Source organism: Fringilla coelebs (genome assembly GCF_963513975.1).
Source record: "Fringilla coelebs genome assembly, chromosome: 6".
In the NCBI taxonomy this organism is placed as follows: Eukaryota; Metazoa; Chordata; class Aves; order Passeriformes; family Fringillidae; genus Fringilla; species Fringilla coelebs.
In genome coordinates this window covers 61,060,149-61,082,281 of record NC_140034.1, presented here as the reverse complement: position 1 = coordinate 61,082,281, position 22,133 = coordinate 61,060,149, and the positions used below count along the sequence as shown (strand labels likewise).

The following is a 22,133-nucleotide window of genomic DNA, read 5'->3' as shown; positions in this document are numbered from 1 at the left end:
AGATTTCGTCACAATTTTGAAGTGAGAGATTAGCATTGCAGCAGCCTGTGAATAAGGAAACACTATGGTTTCTGACTACTGCCTTGTACTCCTCTGCCTTCTTTTCATTTTTATTGAAGGCAATAATTTCATCATTTATACTTAAAATACATAAAATATTTAACCCAATCTACTGAGAGATTTATGAGGTATTTGGGGGTCTGCTTATATCAGTAACTTCTTCCCTAGAAGTACATACCTACAGAAGGCTGCAGTTTCTCTTTGAAGCCCATCAGACACTAAAACTAAGGTATAATAAATGAAAGGTATCAACTGCCTTTTAAAATTAACTTGAATGAAAGAAACATTACCAGACATCATGACATTTGAAAGAGACATATGCAACAAACAGCATCACTTGCCAGGCTTCCCACAAGCAGTGTTTCAACAGTGAAACTGGATGCTGAACTCGAGGCACTTCATTGCAAATCTCCTCCTGGCAGCTATGATGTTCAAATTCACAATTCCAGCCCTAGAAAGAGAAATAACAAAGTAGCTCCTTGAGGAAAGCAGCCTAAAATAGCCTGAGCACTCTGACAGCAGGGCATAAAGCCACAGAAAGTTCAGCTTTCTGAAGGTTGTAGAGATCACAAAATATTTTTTCAATTCACATTACTATCAGTGATTTTTTTTTTTAATTTAATTATTAACTGGAACTTTACAACAGAGTATTCTTAGAAATGTGGTCACTAAAGCCCCTTGCTCAGGATCACATCCAGAGAGCTTTTGAGTAACCCCCAGGATGAAGATTGCACCTGGGCATTCTGTAAGTGGCCTTATACATGGAATTAGCTAATAAGAATGACTCCAGTAAAATTCTGTGTGTATTTTCTCTTTATGTGAGCCATTAATTACAATTCCTCTTGACAAAAGTGCAGCACCACATCTAGGAAGCACACGAGCATTTGATGCTGAACTTTGCTTCCTTGTGATCACACTGAAACAAATCCATTATTGACAACATGTGTTCATACAAGAAATACAACTTGAGCACGGCATGCAGAGCAAACCAGATTAGTGCTTCCTTTAGCACAATGCATTGCTAAAGCTGTTTCTGGGAGAGGAAAATTTCTAAAGACAGATGAGGAGGGATGCTTAACTAGAATAGAGGTATTGGAAGCACTTAATTTCACAAATTCTTTGCTTATTTACCACTTTATCAGTGAGTTGATTTGACCAAACCACTAGGATATGTCAAACATTCTCTTTAATCCACATGGCAATGCTTCAAGTAACTCTTTAGCTGAACTAGCATAGATAAAATCACCTATCACTCTCCATCTCTGGTTTCTGGCATCAGGTGGTGTCTTGATTCAGCACAATACCTGAAAACAGCAAACTCCTGGACAAAGATCATCACACAAAAGGCTTCAAGGTTATACATGAAAGGGCCCATTATTAACTAGCTGCTGGTGCTTTTGGTTGTCATGCCAGGGACATTAAAATTTTTAATCTTTGTTCTTTTTCCTTTAAGAGGTATGTGGCAGAGAACATAATTGCAGTTTCTCATGCAAGTCAAGCAAGAGCAGAGGGAAATACAAAGAGTTTCAGTTGATGGCTGCAAGTGAGAATGCCCTTTATTGCTCCATGTAATTCCATAATCTCAGAAATGCAAAGGCACTTTCATGGTAAAAGAGGCACAGAAGTTACTAACAGAATAATTATTTCAGTAGATGTAATATCCTTGGAAAATCCTTGAATTTTTACTTTAAAATGTCTGATACTGTTGTAATGGGCAGATTGCAAAGCTAACTTGAAGGAAAGAAGTCTCCTGAACAAAGGTCACAAGAGTGTGTTGTTTGAACAGAGATAATGGCTTCTTGATTAGGTGATAAAGGTAATTTTCAAAGCTCAACACAAATTAAATAAATGTTCTAATGACAGCTTGAATGTTAAAGCCTGATTTTTCCCGCACCCCTCCCCGGTTTGACTTTTGAAACGTATGAGTGCTCCTCATTTAAGTAACTCAAATTCTATGTGGTCATGCCTGGCATTGTGGGGGTAAAGAAAAAACACACATTATTTTTTTAGTATTTACATTTGTACTACTTGTGAGTTACACACCAGCTCTGGGTTACAATAATCACACCTTCTAGTGCACATTTTATAGAAAGAAACCAATACACAGTAATTGTATCAAAGCATGAACAAGGAAAAAGAGCAAATGTCCACCCAAATCCCAGTTTTTAAGGCACTTGGGTACTGCAAGAGAATAACCCTTGACTGCTACATGGCTAGTGACACCAAGGAGTAAAGGTCCCTTTGGGGTCAAATTTTTCATCTGAGTTTACAAGCTTTCAGACTTCCCTTTCAGAAGAAATTGCAGAGTTACATCAAAAGGTTTGGAAAAATCCTGGCTCTAGTATAAAAACCAGCCAAGACGAGGTGGATTTAAATCCCAGACTCCTGCCTGCAGAACAAAAGTACTGTTACCTCTGCAATGAGGTCAGGGGCACCCTTATCACTCTCGACAAGCCCCTGACAGGAGGGTGCAGCCTGGCGGGTGTCGGGCTCTGCTCCCAGGGAACAAGGAACAGGACAAGATGTCTCAAAATGCAACAGGGGTTTTTGGTTGGGCGTTAGGAGGAATTTCTTCACATGAAGGGTGATCAGATATTGGAATGGGGTGCCCAAGGAGGTGCTGGAGTGACTCGCTGTCCCTGAAGGTGTTTAAGGACGTGGCGCTCACTGCCATAGCCACGGCCACTGCCATATGTTGGCCATAAATTGGACTTGCTGATCTCAGAGGTCTTTTCCAGCCTAGTTGGTTCTGTGATTTTGCGATAAGCGGCACCAGACGGCTGGGACCCTTATCTGGGTGGCAATACCACCCCTTGACCAGGGGCGATTGAAGCGCTCCCACGCAGCTGCGAGCCCCTCACCGGCTCAGCCATTCACCTTTTATCCTCTTTTTGCTGGCCGGGGGAGTCTCTCCAGCCGGTGTCCGGCCCCGGCCCCGGCTGTGGAGCTCAGCCTGGAGTGCTCAGCCTGGAGGCACGGAAACGAAGTGCGCTGTGGTCTTACCGCGAAGCGCGGTGTGTTTTAAACACATCGTGCGCGGTGGCTTCCGAGGAGCGCGGCGGCCGTGGGGACCTCGCGAACGGGCGCCGGAGGGGCGGGCGGGACCCCGTGAGGGGCGCGCGGGGCGCGGGGCCCGCGGCCGGCGGGGGAAGGCGCGAGGGGCGCGCGGAGCCCGCGCGGCCCCTGACGGACAGGACGGGACGGGGCGAGGCCGGCGGCAGCGGCGGGTAAATGGGCTCCGCTAAACCGCCCGGCGCCCCCCGCCCGCTCCGCCCCGCGACCCCGCGGCCGTTGGGGCGGGAGGGCGGCAGGGAGGGAGCGAGGGAGGGAACCCGCCAAAGCCCCGGCCCGAGCCCCGCCGGCGCTCGCCCAGCAGCGGGAGGCGGGAGGAGGAGGTAGAGGCCGCGCAGCGCCGCGCTCCCATTGGCCGCGCGGGGAGCGGCGCCGGGAGCCGATTGGCTGCCGCGCCCGCCCCACCCGCCCGCGGCGGCTCCGCGCGTTGAATTCAAATCGGCACCGGGAGCGGCCCCGCGCTTCGGCTGGGCCGGGGCAGGCGGCGGCGACAGCGCTGCGCCTGGGAGTCGCCGTCGCTCCCGGACCGTGGGGTGCGCGGCGGGAGCGGGAGGGCGCAGGGGTAGCGTCCTCTGTTTAAACGCGCCGCCAGCAGTGCCTATGGGCGGTGCTAGGCCGTGGCGGGCGGGGCGGGGCGGGGCCGGGGCCGTTGGGCGGCGGGCGCGCGCGGGCCGGGCCGGGAGGCGGCGGGACGAGCCTGGCGGCCGCGGAGAACAGCGGGAACCGGCCCGTCGCGGGGTCCCCATCCAGTGCCTCTCTCCCTCCTCCTGCCCTGCAGAGCCGGCGGGACCTGCGATGCAGAGCGGCGCGGCGGGAGCGGCGGGTGTCGCCTCCTGAGGCGGCGGGAGAATGCGGCCGGCGGGCGGGGAGATGGGGGCCGGCGACAAGGTAATTCCTCCGGTGAGCGAGAGCAGCCGACCCTCGGGGCTGCCGCTTCCCGCGGGGCGGTGACAGCCCCGCTGCCCGCGGGGATGAAACCGCTTCGGTCGGAACGATCGCGCGTAGAAAGCGCGGGATGGCAGAAACCGAGCGTATTTTACCTTCGGTTTAATTTCTGTCCACAACAAGAGTTCCTGAAACTTCATCTCTCACGACCTTTATACACGGGGTCCATGAAGAACACTTCTTCCTCCTGACTCTTCTCTCCTCTTTGTTTTTCCCTTAACGGAAGGTGTGTGTAGAGGAGCAGGGATAATGATGGTCAGAGCGCGTTTGTCTCGGGCATTCTGTGGTGCCGTGACAGAGAAGTTGCGATTGGAAGAGGGTCCCGCGGAGGTGGGGCGGCGCTGTTCCGAGCCCGCTTCCCTCACAATTCCAGGCTGGCCAGCCTGCCCGGAGCCCCGGGCACCTCCCCGAAGGGGGCTCCGGGACCACCACAGACCCCCGACCCATTTCTTGGAGGGCTTTGCGGGGCCGACCGCGCATGCGCGGAGACACGGCGCGAAAAGTAGAGGCAAGAGGAGGGAAACTGCAGGGAGCGGATCGGTCCCTGACCCAGCCCGCCCGGGCACCCTTTCCTTGTCTTTCCCGGCTTTATCTTCTCCTCTCAGGTTCTGTCTCGGCAAGTCCCGCCATCACATTCCACCCCTTACTCCGCTCCGAAGTTTGTTGAGAGAGCTGAGAGCTTGTTAAAGTTCACTAAGTTAAAGTAAAAGTTAAGAGCTTGTTAGCCAACTTCCATGACTACAAATACCGGGCTGGTCGCCGGAGTTGAGGCGATTACATTCTAAAGGATAAGAGTTCCCTGACATGCACGCTGGTGTCTTTAGCTCAACAAGAATTTACAAGCAACATCAGCCCGCTCCCGGGTCATTACATGTTTCAGCTATTATTTATAGCTCTCTGCTATGGATTAATGTATGTTTTGATTGTATTTGCCTCAGAGGAAGGAAAAGGAAAATTACCCGAGGAATAAATGCCAGGGGACCTGAGCCTTAAGCTACAGGCACAGAAATGGTTTCAGGGAAGGGACTCATTGGTTCAGAGTAGGACTGGAACCCTTGACTCGGAGCTACCCAAAAAATGTGATGGATCTCTATCCCTCTTTCACTATTATTGATAAAAGGATCATGCTACACCTGGGTTTTAATATCACCGTTGTTCTTTTCATTGATATGTAGGAAAATGAACATTCTGATTCATGCAAAAATGTACTGAAAACCCCTTTGAAACAAGCGTCTACCTCACAGTTAGTACTGACAGAGAGACAGCCCGACTGTCAGCCTCTAACCACACCCCCAAAACCGAAGGAAACCCCTCCAGCAGATCCATGGACACCTACTTCCAACTTGAAAATGCTGATTAGTGCAGCCAGTCCTGAGATTAGGAGCAGAGAACAGAGAAGGCAACTGTCAGACAGTTCAAGTGAGGTCCTACAGACAAAACACTGTTTGCAGGTATGTTGTAAAGTTGTCTGTATTTATTTTTTTATTTTCTCTCTTTCTCTCCTTTTTTTTTTTTTTTTTTTTTTTGGTCTAGTTAGCTGATGGCTGTTTATTCAGTATAAAAATTATACAATGACACAGCACTTTTTTTTTTTAAGTTTTGGTTTTGGAGCATTTACCAAATATAAGTAATGATATTGACTAGCTACATTTAACAGGTAATATTCTGGTTTTACTTCACAGCTGATGAGGACAAAGGGAGAACACTGGCCCTTTGACAGTGCTCACTGTTAAGCTGTTAAATATCTGCTTACACATTGTCAAAAACCTCACAATCTCTTTTCATTATTCCCATGTAGGAGCACTTATTGGGGGATGAATATGAAAAATCTCAGCCAAGTCGCAAAGAGAAAAGTCTCGGATTACTGTGTCATAAATTCTTAGCTCGGTATCCTGATTACCCCAGCCCTTCACAGAAAAGTTACATTTGCCTTGATGAAGTCACTGAAGAGCTACGTAAGTTGGTGTTCATCCTATTAAATATTTCTTCATGCAAATTTACCCATTACCTGCCATTTTTGTTCATGTGTTTTTGCTCCATACAATTTTGGATGCTTACTCTGTTCTCAAATTTATTTAAACCCAGTTTTAAACTGCTTTTCCCAGAGCAATTCTTTTAGAATGCTGATGTTTCCTCAGTGAATTGAACTGAGAAACTCTGAATTCTGTTTCATATTGAACATCCAAATTATTGCTTATATCACAAATAACCAGTTGCAGGTTTTTTTATTCAGAGATGATACCTAAGATTAGTGGTTAGATTTTTGCAGCAGGAACTAGCATTTCTCAAACTGAGCCCACAGCTTCCTGTCCAATCATGACATCAAAGCAAGAATCTTCTTTCTGTTCTTGATGGTATATTAACTTTCTCATTCTATATCACTATTTTTTATGTTGCACCAATAATTTCTGCAGAGTCTACATTTCTAACATCAAGCTGAAGCTTTTTTAAATCAAAAAAAGTTATGGAGTTACAGTATTCTACAGCTTATATATGGATAATAGTTTAAAAATTTTAAAGCTGTATGATTTACATTTTTGTATACTTTGTACAAAAGGACATATATTTTAGGAAATGTCTGGTCAAAACCAAGAGTTTATCAGACAAATGAGAAGAGTGTGCTAATAAAATGTCATGTAAAAAGAAGTTATAATACAGTTTCCTACCACGAGTTTCTAAGGTTATTTAAGGACACAATCTAGAATTAATGCAGTGAATAATTAAAAATGGTATGTTTTTTCTAAAGCTGGATTGAAACCCATGTAATGGCTCTTCTGGCAACAGTAAGTTTTATTTCTAAAGGAATGCTAAAAGCCAAGTATAACTCTGGAACAGCAAGTCCTTGCATATATGAAGCAAGATTTGTGTTTTCCTTGCTGGCAAGACCTGGGAGGGCTATTTTCAGTTTATGCTGTGGAATTGGAATACTCTTAGTATACTTCCACAAATTATTTGGAAGTATACTAAGAGTAAGGACAGGACTCTGTGCTGCAGGTAATGCAGGAGTGCACCTGTGTTCCATGGCAGAGCTGTCAGGTTCACCTTTCCCCCTGCAGATGTGGAGCGCAGGCGCATCTATGACATTGTGAACGTGCTGGAGAGCCTGCACATGGTGAGCCGCCTGGCCAGGAACAGATACGTCTGGCACGGGCGCCACAACCTCCCCCAGACCCTGCAGGCCCTGAAAAAGGTGGGGGAAGAGAACAAATACATACAGCAAATCCAGATGATCAAGAGAAGAGAGTATGAGCATGAATTTGATCCTGACGGTGAAAGGAATGAAGAAATGGCAAGTTCTTTTGGCTCAAGTGAGCAGTCAGAAATGTCTTTTGTCGAGCTCCCAGGAGTGGAATTTCGTGCTGGTAATAATTCCCTATAATGACAAGAATTACATGTACTTAAAATGATACATTTCTATTAACATGGAAAAAAACCCATTTATTAGCCTTCCTTTTTTTTTTCTGAGGTGGAGCTGCCCCAAAGGCACCACAACTGTTTGTAGTGAGAAAAAGTGCTCTGCACTCATTCACTTGTCTTATTCATTCAGTTCTTGTAATTTGTTTCTACATCAGGTGAAACTATCAAATACACCAACATATAATTCAATTGCCATTACCACTGAATTGTTATAGAAACCAGAAGTTACTACTGTATGTTATAGAAACTTGAGGCATAAATTACTCATTTTATTTTATTAATTTAGCTTTGATTCATGGAAGAAATTTTAATTAAGGGTTAAGCATCTTTAAGAGTACAAGTTATCAGACAATGGGAAACGTATATGTGGGATGCATCACTGTCTCTTCTTTGTAGTCAGACTTGGTATCCACCCAATCATCTGTTTCCTGTCACATAGAAAAGGTGATTCTGGAGTCAGCATTGGCCCTGGTCTCTGTGTTATTATTACAATTATTATTACTGACAAATTTCTTCAGTGTTTTATGTTTGTAGCTGGTGTGTCACTGAATACTTTAATCCTTTTTCCTGTCTACTGCAGCATCAGTGAATGGCAGGAAATACAAGTCCTTACGAGTGATGAGTCAAAAATTTGTCATGCTGTTTCTTGTATCAACACCTCAAATAGTGAGCCTTGAAGTTGCTGCTAAAATCCTGATTGGAGAAGATCAGTTAGAAGACTTAGATAAAAGCAAGTTTAAAAGTAAGTACAACAGCAAGTGTAAGCTAAATGAATTATCCCAGTACTACTTCATATAAGGAAAAACACTGTCTTATTTTTCCTGCCACAAATGTTTATTTGAGCCTCCAAGAACTCACTAAACACCTTCTGCAGGTTATAATTTTTGTATGGCTATTGATGCATAATGCCCACCTGAGAGGAAAAGTCCATTAAATCCTCCCTCCTAAAGTATTGTCACAAGCCTCCATATTAGTAACAATTTTTCTTTCCTCAAGCAGCCTGTCAAAATTTTCAGCATCATTTCGCCAAAGATGCCCCAGAATCATGCAAAATTTGTGTTCTGGCCCCATAACTAATTTGGTAGAAATCTAAAGAAATTCTGTAAAAGTCCTGTGACCAACTTGCATGTCAGAGGAAGTGAAACCCTTTGCTCTAACTGCCAATTATTTCTTCATTCTTTTTACCCTTCTCTCAGTTCCCTGCACACTTCCTCCCCTTCCTCTCCATTCAAATGAATGATATTTCTAGGTCTGGGTCAGTAGACATATAATACTTAAAAATGTGCTGCTTTTGAGGGATAGTTGTGGGTTTCATTGAAGATTAGACTCTTCCTTAATTCTCAGATTCCTTTGCTTGTTTGGGTTATTTTTAGTTTTGGTTTTGAAGGTTTTTTTTGGTGGAATTGTGTCTATGCGAATACTGATCCTTGCTGGTTTCAGTTCATTATTTCCTTTCCACTACCTCACAGCAACATAGAGAGGGTGGGTGGCTACTCAGTAGGGTTTTTTGCTTGCTTTTATTCTTCCATAAGAAGAGCCTGTCTCACAATAAAAGCATTTTCAGGGCATTCCATCTGTCTACCTGTATTTCAAGTACCAATCCCATGTTTTACCACATTCTTGGTTATGAAGACAAAAATTCCACGACTTAAGCACATTCACTTTGCTCTAGAACTCACTTGTAGTTTGACTTCTACCTAAAACTTTTCCCTAATAGCTCAACCTAGAGACAGGGAAGATATGCAGGATGATTATCCTGTTGGATTTTAGTGTGTCTCTTCCCTCCACTTCCCACGTTTGCCATTGCATGTGTGTACCTGCCTTTTAATCTACTTATATTTACTACAGGATTTGTCTAGGTTTGATCATTGCACAGAAATGAACTTGTTTTGAAAATGTTCTTTTTTCCATATTTAGCATAATAAACTTTGCAGTGTCTTCTAGATCTGTATCTCTGTTTTCCATTTTACATGTAAACTTTGTATCACAATGTTATTTCATTGTATAAATACCTGTTCCACAAAATTGTTCTTTTGATTTTTTAAAAGCTTTTTCCTTTTAGCTGCTTAAAGGGTGTTACAACATTTCTTTATCTGATACATGCTACTTGTTAATTGCAGTTGCTACACTTTCCATTTCTTTCTTTTATTTCAGCCAAAATTAGAAGACTTTATGACATAGCAAATGTTCTCAGCAGCCTTAAGCTTATCAAAAAAGTCCATGTTACAGAGGAGAGAGGTAGAAAACCAGCATTCAAGTGGACAGGACCTGAGGTCTTGCCAAATACTCAGGGTAGGCGTATGTGTAATTTCCTTTTGTTCTGCTGATGATATTGATTGGTTTTTTCATTTTCTCTACTAGAAATGTTTGACCAAAAGACAGAATAACTAAGCAGAAAATCTTTTACTAGTCACATCACTGTCCTTATCAGCACCAGTATCTATTTGCACACAGTGGATGTTCAGCTATTGAGATTCTTGAATTTCCATGTTTGCTGCTGTTGGTACTTCAAGAATTATAAGCCAAGTTCAAATAAATGCTTTTAATTACTGAATCTGTATATGATACATATTTTCTTATTTTTTCCTGTTTTTCAGATATAAAACTTGAAGCAACTTCTACAACCTGTTCCCCACCTATTTCAGAATCCATCACTTCCAAAGAGCAATGCTCAAAAGCCCTTTTTCCTTCAAAAGGAAAGCAAAACTTCACTCGGCATTCATCTCTAATAAAATTAGTTAAGAGTATAGAGAATGACAGAAGAAAGATCCAGTCTGCTCCAACCAGCCCAGTTAAAATAAGTGCCAGTATGTATCTTTTCATAGTTTTTCTTTTAGAAACTTCTTTTTCTTTGTTTTGAAGTCAGATGTAGTCTTGCATTAAATATTTGGGCTCGCCCTCTTCTCACAGGACATGTAGATGTGTGGGTGGTGCATCCTTTCAAAAAATACATCTTAAGAACTGTCAAAAATGCAGAAATGGCTACAAACCTTTTGTTTGTCTAGAGTCACTGAATATTGGATCTTCTCTGAACCTGCTTTGTTGTAGAAACTCTGCTTTGGATCATACTATCTAAGCAGTTCTGTATTCCAAAACATGGCCAGAAAATTACCTGGCTGTGTTCATGTTCTTGCTAGGGATCCTCTCTGGGTCCTTTAAAATTTATTTGATATAAGCTGATGTCAGTTCATCAAATCAAATCTGGGCTGAGTTTGAGGATAAGTATTTCATTAAATGTTACATGACATAATGCAGTCTCCTCAAGTTAAATTTTTACTTTGAATTAATGAATTCACTGTTTTGATATGTTGTTGTTCTCCTCCAACCAGGTACTTATCAAAGTTTACCAGTTTTCCCAAATACAATAGCTCAGTTTCCAGCAATCACTAAACATCAGCTGGAAGGACAATCCAAGTAAGTTTGCACAAGTTGACAGGTGAGAACAAGTTAAAGTTATGCTCAGTTTGAGTGGGGCAATAACCTGCAAAAACCAGTAACCTTGAGTACTGCAGGCTAGTTTTTAATTTATTTTCTCTTTAGTGGATTGAGAAGTACAGGTTCATGGTAAGTCTTTGTATTACAGAAGATTATATCATATATTAGAGAAGATAATTTGTCAGAACATTAATTTCTGCATGAAGGAATTAAAACACATTTGGGATTTGTTTGTTTTTTTGCTAAAGGACAGTAGAAGAGATGCAAATGAAATGTGCCCTGTCCTCGCCTGAGGCTGTCCCTAAGCCTGAGCCCTCTCAGCAGCCAGCTCTGAGCCAGCCCCTCGGGGCGTGCCCTGCAAGCCACAGCTCCATGTCACCAGTCATCCTACCTCATCCTCAGTCTGGGGTTTCATATGCAATCTATCTGCACCCTTCCCAAGCCCACACGGTGACAACCTACAGCCCAGGCTTCATGTTGCAGCCTCTGCCATGTGCTAACGTAACTGGAATAAAGAGTAGTAATTCAAAAATATTAAATAAAATAACCACTGAGGAAGGGGACGCTCAGAGAGGTCCGGATGAGCCTACAAACTCCTTGGCAGCTGAAGAAAGACCTGAAATGAAATCAGAAACTTCATCTCAGCGGTGCCTTAAAAGATCACAAGCACTACCAGAGAGTAATTTAATTAAAAGGCGTAAAAGTGATGAGGAAAGCCTTGACACTTCTTTGGTAAGTTAAATTAGTTTTAAAATGCCATTTTATGGCTTAGTGATGTTGCCACCTACTCATTTTCAAAGTGATGTAGGAGCCTGCCAGTGAGTGTAGGCGTTTTAAATAACAGCAGGCTCAAAGAGATGGTGTTTCATTTGCTATGCCTGCTGATGCTTGAGGGGCTGGGGTTTGTATCTAAGAAGACAAAGTGTACAGGTGTAGTGAAAATAAAGCAGCTCACAAAACACTATGTCAAAACTTACCTACTGATACATGATTTTGGAGTAGGTCAGGTTGAGAGCAAGGTTGGAAGCAAGAGATCTTCAAGGTCCCTTGAATTCTAGGATTCTGTAAACTTGCTGGCATCCATTCCTGGCTTTAGAGATGTTAGGAGGGAAAGTGGATGTATAAAAGTCACAGGGACAGGGAACATCCCAAAATCCTCATGCCTTCTATATATTTCTAGCCAGTGTTGGTTTGTTGGAGGCATAATAGAACAGCACATGAAGAGAATAAGAGGTTCAGATAAACTTGATGTATATGGAGAAATTGGGGCTGGATTGCTCTCTACTCCTCAGTTGCTGATTGTTTTATCATCTCTGTAAATTATAAATCTGCTGTAAATTTGGCTTGCTTAAACAGTCATCATATGTTATGGGTGTGTTATGACAGCACATGCTATCCAACATCCACTTGCTGGGAAGAAACAAGATGTGATAACATGGACCTGGCTGTACTAGTGACCAGAAATTTTTATAGTAAAAACTTGGGACTGAAGAGGAAGTAAAAAGCTTTCTTTCTAGTCGTTGTAGGGCTCTAATTGAGATTGTTAAGCCTTACAACACGTGCCTTTCTTTTTGTATGTGTTTTTTTCAAAGGGAGAATCCACTAAGAATGAAAAACCACCTTCCAATAGCTCACAAACGAATCATGAAATAGACAATGTCCAGGAAGATAGACAGAATGAAACCAAAACAGTAGATCAAAGCATTGCAAGTTGCTGTGACCAATGTACAAAAGAAAATATTACAGAAGATGAAGATAAAATCAAAACAAAACAAGACATACCTGTGGCATTTGCCATTTCTGCTCCAGAGGTAAGATTTGTCTTGCCATTCCCTGGGAAAAACACTACTTGGAGTCTCTGCAGAAGAAACAAAACTACAGCAAACTACAGCTACATAGGTTGTCTTTGGCTGAATTCATTTTAGTGTGCTTTTAAAACCTTATTTTGTAGGAATGTAGGATTTCTGTTTCTGCATTGAGTACACAAAAAAGAGGACATAAAGAGGCTTTCAGGCTTCCATTGGAATGAAGGTCACACTAAGGAGCTGAGGGCAATACTGAGATCCCTTACCTCCCCCGTCCTTTCTTTGCATATACTTACTGTCAAATGCTTTGAAACAGAATCACATGGAACTCTCTTCATCAGTAAAATTCAGTATTCTGCACTTAAGAATGATTGCTGTAGAGAACCTGAACAGTTCTGTTGACAAAAACAATATGTAAATGCATAAGTTTTGTCATCCAATATTTGTTTTATGAAAAATACAACCCAAGAATGAGGTGGTGTGATGATTTACTGGGTCCAGAATGTTTCTTCTGGAAAAATAGTATTCAGTATCAGGGTTTCTTTTCCATCTGGTCAAATTGCACTGTGTTAATCTCGGGTGGATTTCCAGTTCCCCACCAAAAGTATCAGCTGGAAATGGAGCCAGCTGACTTCTGTGTGGTTTTAATTGAAAGAGCATGTCCTTGAGGCTGTTGTGTCTAATTTCAGACAGAAAGTAGTGCAGCCATGGGATATGGCATCCTGGGGACATGGAGGATAAAGAATAAGAACAAGGCAAGGGAGGGTTGCAGTTTTGGAGAAAACTTTTGGGGTTTGTTTCTTACATGTCTGTGCTAAAGGTGCTGTCTCTTTCTTTCTCTTAGACTTTTTTTCCATCTGGTTATCTTATTCCTCTGACTCACTGCACCCATGGCAACAAGGCAGAGTGCTCCACTAAAGAGAAGGCTGGGGTGTGTTCTCTGCAGCACACAGCCTACAGCTCTCCCATCACTGGTGAGTGTCCAGGGAAACAGGCATGGGGGCCAGCTCAAGGGCCAGAGCCAGCTTGTCCTAATTCCTTTCAACACTTGATGTTTCTGTTCCAGGTGTCATTCCAATGCCAGCCTCAGAACTGAAGACAGTCAATATTCCTGCTTTTCATATAACACCCTTGAACATAATGCTGTCACCAAATTCCATAGCTGCTGCATCTGTACTGAGCAACTCCTGCCTCAATTCCAGTTCCAGCAGTACCAGCTCTGCCCCAAATCCAAGCTCTTCAGCTCTGAACTTTATGCTGCAACACATAGGACTAATACCTGCTGGTGTGCAAGTTCCTGCAAATCCCGTTCTACAGCACGTGCCAGTCTCTTCCCAGTCAGAAAATATCAGCCATAGCTCAGGGAGCACAAATGTGCAAGAAGGGAAGGTGAGTTAAAACATATTGCAACTCCACCATGGTGGGTTGAATGGGAAGTGCAGTGCAGTAATTCCCTTACAGCAGCTAAAATCTATAAATAAACATTTCTTTTTGATCTTTAGAAATCAGCACTGCCCAAAAAGAGCTAGCAATGAAGGCCAGCCTAAGTACAGTAGAAATGAGAGGTTAGCAAGGAAGATAAGTGACTTATTTGTGGTGGAAGTGGAGCCAACTGGAAGATGACAAGATGTGAAGAAACAACTGTTTTAGAGGGAGGATTTTACATATCTGAGAGATATTTTGATAATCACAAACTGATATTGTGCTTATTAAAAAATTGTTCCTTTGTTATTTTCTTTCCTTCTTGTTACTTCCCTAATCTACCCTCAAGTTCTTGTGTTTAATAATAGCTATTCTTTTAATAGGATAGGACTGTACAGGATTTTAAATATTTTTTCCCCCACAGGAAGTTTCTCTGTATATTTTAAGTAATACTGTACTTCCTAATATCTGTTTGTGTTAAAAAAGAAGGGGATTAGAAAAATCATGTTTTTATGTATTTTTATATATATATAAAGGAATGCAGGTATATCCTTCTCAGTAAAAAATTCAGGTTTTAAATTTTAGGGGAAAAAAAGTTTGCTAACATCCTGCAGAAACTTAGAAGTAGGATTTACTTTTTATTCCCCCATAAATGAAAGTAACTTTCTCTTTTCTCTTCAGTTCCTTCAGCCAAAGGAACCTCAGGAGACTCAGGGAGTTTCAGAGAACTTTTTCCGCACACCAGGAGGGCCAAACACAGAACCTGTACTATCTGGAAACTCAGATGGTACCCAGAGAACCTCTCAAGGAACTCTATATATTCCTCAACGAAAACTTGAAGTTTCAGAAGACTAATTTTGGGATAGGGAATTTCTGATTGTGTTAGCAGGCAAAATTGCTGGTAACACACTGCACACATCTGGCATTGTATGATGGACAATGGTTTGGACATGTATTGCCATGACCTCAATGCTGGAATAGCCTTAATTGATGCTTTGGAAAATAAAACTGACTCTTAAGGAGAAAGTGAATGCCTAATGAATTTTTCCAAAAGGCTTACCTGGAGTATTTTAACAGCAAAGTTATGATTCTAGTGGGGTGTTTTGTGAGTATGTGTTGATTTCTTCTATGCAAAGTAAGCTGAAATTGTCTTTGTACAGAAAGGTACAGTCTATCAGTCAGTACATATTTTGCACCAAAAAAAAAAAGTACTGTGAGTGTGTAAATATTTGATGTCTTAGCAAAAAGGCCACAGGTAAAATGTTTTGCTTCTCTGTTTAATAATGCTCTTTTGTAAAGTTAGCAAGAAGCACAAAAAATAACTCTGAAATTTCTTAATCAATTTTTATATAAGTTAAGAATTATTTATACTGTATTTTAAAATTGATTTGTTCAGATTAAACTTACATAAAACTCTACACTGACTTTTTCTGTTTGATCAGACTAGATTACCTAAGTTACACATTGCATATGCATACATTGCATATTTGCTGGCATCTCTTAATTCTTTTTTTGTCAGGCAGGGGTTGCTGTGTTTTGAAAGAAGAGGGAAAAAATAATGTTTTGTGAAAAAGTGAATTAAGTAACTCAATGTAACTTCTGAACTCTTATCAGCAGATTTCCAACTCCTAAAGACAAGTCTGAACAAAAAAGGAAGTACGGTATCACCCTGGAGCATAACAGAACATGTGTCCAAATGTCACAGAAGTTTCAAACAGGTTCAGTCAAACCACTTGAATTTAAATATGGGCAGCCGTGTCTCATATACACTGGAGGAAGAAAGATGAAGACTCTTCATACAGTTCACACTGAGATAACAAGTAATAGCTGACAAATTGAATAAAAATACAGAGTATCTGCCTTCCCAGGTGAAATGTGCTTGGTAAACCAACCTGGGATAGAAGAAATGGTAGCAAAGCCCAAGATTCAGGCTTGGATTGCACAAAAAAATATCATTAAAACAGCTACCACAGTAAAACAAACTCATCTGCTGTTTAATAGTGCAAAGTTCTAATAAAAAATACACCTGACAGAATATTTCACTATTGAAATATTCCTAAATGAGGGGGAAAGAAGAATAATAGCGGGAAGAGAGAAGACTTCTCACTAGAGCACTAAGTAGATTTTTCTTTTCCAACAAGATAACTGATCTTCCTTACACCTGCTAACAACTTCATTCTGGAAATATAAAGGCAAAGATTTTAGAAACTGGCATTACTCAGTGGAAACAAACTTCACCCCTTTCATTTTTGAGCACTACAGCTGACAGACTAGGAAACTACAGTAATTAGGCTTGGTGAAATGGTCTTGTCACACATGGTGCTGAGAAAGCGTATTTTGGAAAGTGAGCGTGTTTCCTGACTTTCTGTCCAGGGTCCCTTGGCTCCTGACACACAGCAGTTGCTTTTTCACAAGCACTTTTCTTCCTGTGTGCTGGTTTTGCAGGCTGAAAAGCCACTGCCTTCTCAGCTCTAAGGGTCTCCTTCCCCAGCAGACCTGCATTTCTCTCTGGCAGCCCAGCTCACTGCTCTTCCCACCTTGCCTCACCTCCCCTGGAACGTGCCCTGAGTGTCTGATGTGCTCTGGGGAAGTCCCTCTGATTCCCAGGCTGGCTTTACTTTGGAGTTGCTATATTCCAGCTCTTAGGGTAGGGTTTTTTAATCCATTCCACTGATTTATAGAAAACTACTTTCTCACTCCAGTTCATGCATATGCAATTCCAGTTGCATATCTTGAGTCTTTTCTTCCAACCCCAGGTGCTGCTAGCCACAGTTAACCTGGAATGATAGGTAATCCCAAGTAACCTGTATCGATCCAGCTGTTTCTTGGAGCTGTAAAGAGCCTTTCAACAATCCTTAGAGGGGCACACAGCGGCACAGAAATTAGGCAGTACCAAACACCAGGAAAACGAAAAGTTCATCACCTGCATTTTTTCTTTAAATCCTCTCCCAAAACCAAAGGGAAAATACTTACATTTTGGGTCAAAAGGTTTCTTCATAGAGTTCCCTGCAGTTGGTTATGGTGCAAATCCATCCAAGTACATGATCTATAAAATATGAGTAAACATTACAGAAGGTTCATCCCTTTTAAATGTCAGGGGTCCTAACGTAAGTCACCAAGGGCACAAACAAAAATTTAAGAAGCTTCTCAGTGCTTTCCATGTATTCCAAGAGGGAGTTCAGCCTTCCCCAACCCCTCCTTGCTTCCCTCTTACAAGGAACCCTCATACCACACACTGCACTGTCCCCTCCATGTAGGGGGATAGAATATAAGAAAACAAAGATAGTGTAGAAAGTACTCTTACCCCTAAGGAGTTGCAGCTGGGCCAATTAGCAAAGATTAGGAGCAGGCCTGACTTTAACAGGCCACAGCTGTAACCAGTGAGAAGAAGAGTGCTGTAAAAGAGTGGGGTGGCTGGTTGAGAAGGGAACTGGAGTCAGTTGGCTGCTTTGTCAAGAAGAGAGTTGGTGTTCTGAGGAGCTGGCCACAAGAAAACACCAAGAAGGTGTGAAACTTTTGTGATAAGGAGACAACTGTATAGAACCCCTGCAATAAGATGGCAACACCTCTGCATGGCTTTATCTGATATAGAATAGTTCCATTAACTATCTGGGGAGAACCACCCAGAAGAGATGGAGTACAGCTCCTCTACTCACAAAAGAAATAGTCCTTCAACTTTACAGCAAGGGCCTGTCTCTGCATTATAAAATCTGTGCCAGACTCAACAGCAAACTGATTTATAGGTTCCTAAGAGTTTTCTCAGCAGCCTCAGGCAACAGACCCCTAAATCCTAAAGTCTGATGTGAGTCTGATGTGGATTTGGCATCTAATTTTCTTATGCTTCCATGAAAGTCTGCAAGTTGAGACTTTCAGCTTGAGAAGTCTGGTATTTAACCCCTGGGATGGGTCCTTTCATACACAGCAAAGTCCATAATCCTGAACAAAGTTGCTAAATTCAGGCATCTGCTCAGAAAAATGAGAATTAGCTTCTAAACCTTTAAAGCCCTGTAAAAAAGTTCATACTTTACTGCCCACATATCTAACACATCTGCAGCCTCATCCATTTCCAAGGGGCTCAGTCAGGCATGGCAAAGATAAGTGTAATAATTACAGAGGCTAAATATTATATGTATTATCTATCCACCTTAATGCCTGAAAGCAGTAAAAAATTAAAAATTTGAGGTAAAAGCATAATACTCTGTACCCTAGAAGGCAAACCATGTGTATCTCTCAAACCATGAACTGCAGACCAAAGTGCTATTTAGTTTAAAACTGTTATTTTCCTGGAGGTGCTACAAACAAGTTTTGATGTATTATTTTTAACAATTACTTTGGTAAATTACTTTTGGCAATGTGACCATTAATAACAAGATCATCATTTCAAGAACTGTTATTTTATGATTCACATTTAAGCAATGCAGTAGAGCAACTATAAAACTTTAACCTTTATTTCTGATTTGTTAGGCTGCAGTTAGGAATGTCCTTTACGTGTAATCCAAGGGGCTGCATTGCTGTCCACCTACTCACAAGCAGACATAAGGGAACAAAATGCCAGGCTTTTGTCAGAGGTTATTTTCAGCTTGGTGATAGCAATGGCATTGCTCAGATCCCTGAAACTCTCACTCCCCTCCCAGCTTATAGGGCTGGCAGAAGTGGTCACTGCATTTAAAGAGAGCAGGAACCCCTCCTGTTCAAACTCTTTGAGACCCAAGAAAAGAAGAAGACTATTCAAGTGACTCCGGTGAGTAGAGTCCCAAGGGTTTGGGTATTTTTTTACTCCTAACAGATGATAGAAGTTATTTGCTGCCTTACAAAGAAAACCACGTAGGTATAGTACAGAAATATGAGTCCTACAAAGCAGTGTTTTAGGTTTGGCACAGCCAGTAGAAAGAGAGATTCTTCTGGCTCAGCCAGGCGAGCAGCTACGGGTGCTGCAAGAGCAGGGTTGGGGGGGGGATCCTCATTAGAGACACTCATTTGGACTAGGCAAGACTGGATAACAGAAGTTTCAGAATGTTTAACAATTTTGTTACAAAGCTACAGAATGATTTGTCTGCAAACAGTCTTTAGAAAGCGCATGTACACAGCATACAAATTTGTATGCTTTCATAATGGTATCCTAGAAGTAAAAACCAAAACAAATCCCCCAAAGATCTTCAAAATGTTTAATGTTGGTGACCAATTGGTTTCATATCAAGTAAGAGGAAAACTTCTGGGCAGACTTGAAAAGAAATGGCTAGCTAAGAATGGAGGATGAAAGAATTATTCCCAAATCCATCATTCAAGCATTTGAAGAGAGCATGATTGGTCAAATCTTCAGAAAAAACCCCACCCAAAATTTAAAAAAAAACATAAATACAAACATGGTCTTACTATGAAAAGTTTTCTGCCTAAAGTTAAAAGTATTTCAGAGAATAAAGCTGTGCATGTAGATGAAATAATTCTGTGCCTTATCTCAATCATCGCAGTGCTATTTCAAAGTCTGTAGCAGTTTTGCATGGCACTTAAAGAACTTAATGTAGGGAGAAGCATTTAGAGAAGGATCTTGTGGAAGGAATAGTGAAAGCTGATAGTCCAGGATTAGGCCTGGAAAATTGAATGAGTCATTTGTACAGCAGGATGCAGCTTTCCACAGCCACATGAACCAGACTGAACAATGAGTGTGAATATACAAGCATGTAAATATGGGGTGTAATTGGTTTCTAAAGTCAGAATGAAGAACCTTATTCTAGTGTCAGATACTGTATTTTTTGGAGATGCAATCTTAGATTTCTGCAAAATCGTGCATCAAGGAAATTTAAAAGGAAATGTGGCATCACTAGGCTAGAAAATAATAAAAAAAGTGGAAGAACAGAGATAAAAGCAAGGGAATGGGGCACTATCTGCTCTCAGCAATGCACATGTGCTTCACATCAAGTAATTTAAAATCTTTTGTTTCAAGGTACAATGTGTAACTTAGTGTGACCAGTGTCAATGAAAAATCGATATTTACTTTCTAGTGTTGGAATTCCCACACCTTGACCTCTATGTTGCTTTACTGCAGATGTAAGGGGAAAATGCTGGTTATTATGAGATCATGGTGGAAGCTCAGTGTATGACACTGACCAATAAAATTTACCTGTAGCCACAGCCTGCTGTGAATGCATTGGAATATCAGAAATACAATTACAAATACATAACCAGATCACATCTCCATCAAATGAGCTCAGTCTTCAAACACAAGCCTTCCCTCTCTTGTGAATCTCTCCTGCTGAGGGAGAAGCATGTTCCACAAGGGGCTGGATTTTGACAGAAACACTTACAGGCTGTTTGAGATGCAGTGGCATCTCAAATACAGACACATCAAAAGAAAACCTCACGGTGAGTGTCAGTTGCAGAGAAAAACCACACCAGCATTCTATTGCTATTATATAAAGAAAGACATAGCTTGTTATCCCCATGGTGCTGGTGGGGTGAGTACCTCTAGGGACGGTCAAATGAGTCATGGTGGTCACAGGACATATCACAGCAGAGCTGTGATTAGATACCAGAGTGAAGTTCTGGCTGCACTGGCATTCCCACAGACTTCAGCTGGGAAATTAATTTCAAATATGGCCTTGATACTTTGCATTTCAATGTAGCCAGCAGTGTGTGAGTTTTGTATTATTATTGCTTGTGTGTTAGGTAAGGAATCAAGGAATGAGTTTTCTTATCATCTGAGTCTAGACCAAGCAGCTTAGCTGGGACTAAAATGCAGAGAGATGCAGGGCACACCCTGCCCACCACTCCCCACTCAGCACTTCTACTGCCAATATTCCCCATTCTGTTTATCCCCTTCAAAGCCATCCTGCAGCACATGTGGCAAAGAGATAACTGCCAGCCACACAATACACAACTCTGCAGTCCATTCAGATAAGACCTGAGCTCTAGACTGTCAAATGCATGAGCACATAGAAAGGAAAACCTTGTGTTTAGCAAGGAAGCACCAGAATTAATTCCAATTAATCTATTAATTAATTACATTTTTCACCTGCAGGACAGTCAGGCATTAGCATTGCCTTTTACTCCTCCACATTTCATCAGGCCCAAACTGCATCCACCACCCATTTAGATCAATGGATCAAAATACATTTTTGGATTTTATCCTTACCAACGGCAGTTTGATTAGAGAGAGACCCTCTGTGGCAGTGATGTGACACCCAGATTTGGAAGTATGACTAACAGCCCAAAAGAAGACAGCTCACAACTGTGCAGAGCACACCAACACTTCAAAGGCTTCCTTGCTCCAAGCCCAACCTACAAAGTAGTGATACAAGCTCTAAATAATGGGAGGCATGAATCCTTGGCTGCACATCTGATGTATAAATTCTGTTCCATATAGAAGTTACATTCTGAGGAATGGCACAAGCTGCTGAACAGCATTTGAGCAAGCCCAAGAACACTCCACCAGCTTAACAGCACCCTGTGTGCCCACACGTCGCAACTAACACTCAGAAGTTTCTGTGTAACACATCTTACCTTTAGGATCAGTCTGTTCTACTTCCCACCCAATCACCAGAATATAACAAGTACCATGTGATGAGCAGATATGAAAAGTTAACCAGATTAAGACAATAAGGGAGTTTCATGGGGATTTAGACACTGACACCCAATGAAATTATGGGAAGTGGAGACTTTGGATCTATTTTTTTCTGATGACAAATGGGAGGCTGAGTTCTATTTCTATTGAAAGGATGGAGCTTTATCCACTGTATAATTTAGATGAGTACAAAACTGTGAGTGCCACCCCCCCCAGTGGACATTACCTTCTCATGGTGACCCTGCTGCACAGGCAGCATCCCCAGGGATGGCCAATCAGCTTCAGAGGGATGAGCAAAGCCCAGACAGGAAGAGCACATATGTGCCCTGGTACCTCATCCAGCTGTTCCTCCAGCCAGCACAGATATCATGGCATACACTGCTGTTCTTACACCAGTATCCTTACAGAAATATTTATGC

General features: G+C 42.0%; 2 protein-coding genes across 3 annotated transcripts in view; both read left to right on the top strand.

The window, feature by feature from the left end:
- The first annotated feature begins 5,305 nt into the window (after nucleotides 1–5,305).
- Nucleotides 5,306–15,326, top strand: E2F8 (E2F transcription factor 8). Of its 2 annotated transcripts, none has more exons than XM_084207793.1 (12): nucleotides 5,306–5,528; nucleotides 5,876–6,032; nucleotides 7,134–7,385; nucleotides 8,075–8,236; nucleotides 9,649–9,786; nucleotides 10,092–10,301; nucleotides 10,824–10,908; nucleotides 11,178–11,661; nucleotides 12,522–12,740; nucleotides 13,579–13,708; nucleotides 13,801–14,123; nucleotides 14,838–15,326. In XM_084207793.1, the coding sequence occupies exons 1-12, from the start codon at nucleotides 5,427–5,429 to the stop codon at nucleotides 15,009–15,011; spliced, it is 2,436 nt and encodes an 811-aa protein (XP_084063919.1). In that variant the 5' UTR covers nucleotides 5,306–5,426; the 3' UTR covers nucleotides 15,012–15,326. The 2 variants fall into 2 exon arrangements, with proteins under 2 accessions (XP_084063919.1, XP_084063918.1); XM_084207792.1 differs by having other exon boundaries at nucleotides 7,134–7,439.
- Nucleotides 15,327–18,772: 3,446 nt separating this feature from the next.
- Nucleotides 18,773–22,133, top strand: part of CSRP3 (cysteine and glycine rich protein 3) — a 14,076-nt gene continuing 10,715 nt past the window's right edge. The window contains exon 1 of the mRNA XM_084207234.1: nucleotides 18,773–18,897. The gene's annotated coding sequence lies outside the window, so the exon portion shown is untranslated. The remainder of the gene's footprint in view (nucleotides 18,898–22,133) is intronic.

Excerpts from the sequence above, each read along its gene's own strand:
- E2F8 (XM_084207792.1), top strand. The coding sequence starts at position 5,427 with ATGCTGATTAGTGCAGCCAGTCCTGAGATTAGGAGCAGAGAACAGAGA. Across the intron at positions 6,033-7,133 it reads TGAAGTCACTGAAGAGCTAC|ATGTGGAGCGCAGGCGCATC; the intron begins GTAAGTTGGTGT and ends TTCCCCCTGCAG. Across the intron at positions 13,709-13,800 it reads CTACAGCTCTCCCATCACTG|GTGTCATTCCAATGCCAGCC; the intron begins GTGAGTGTCCAG and ends TTTCTGTTCCAG.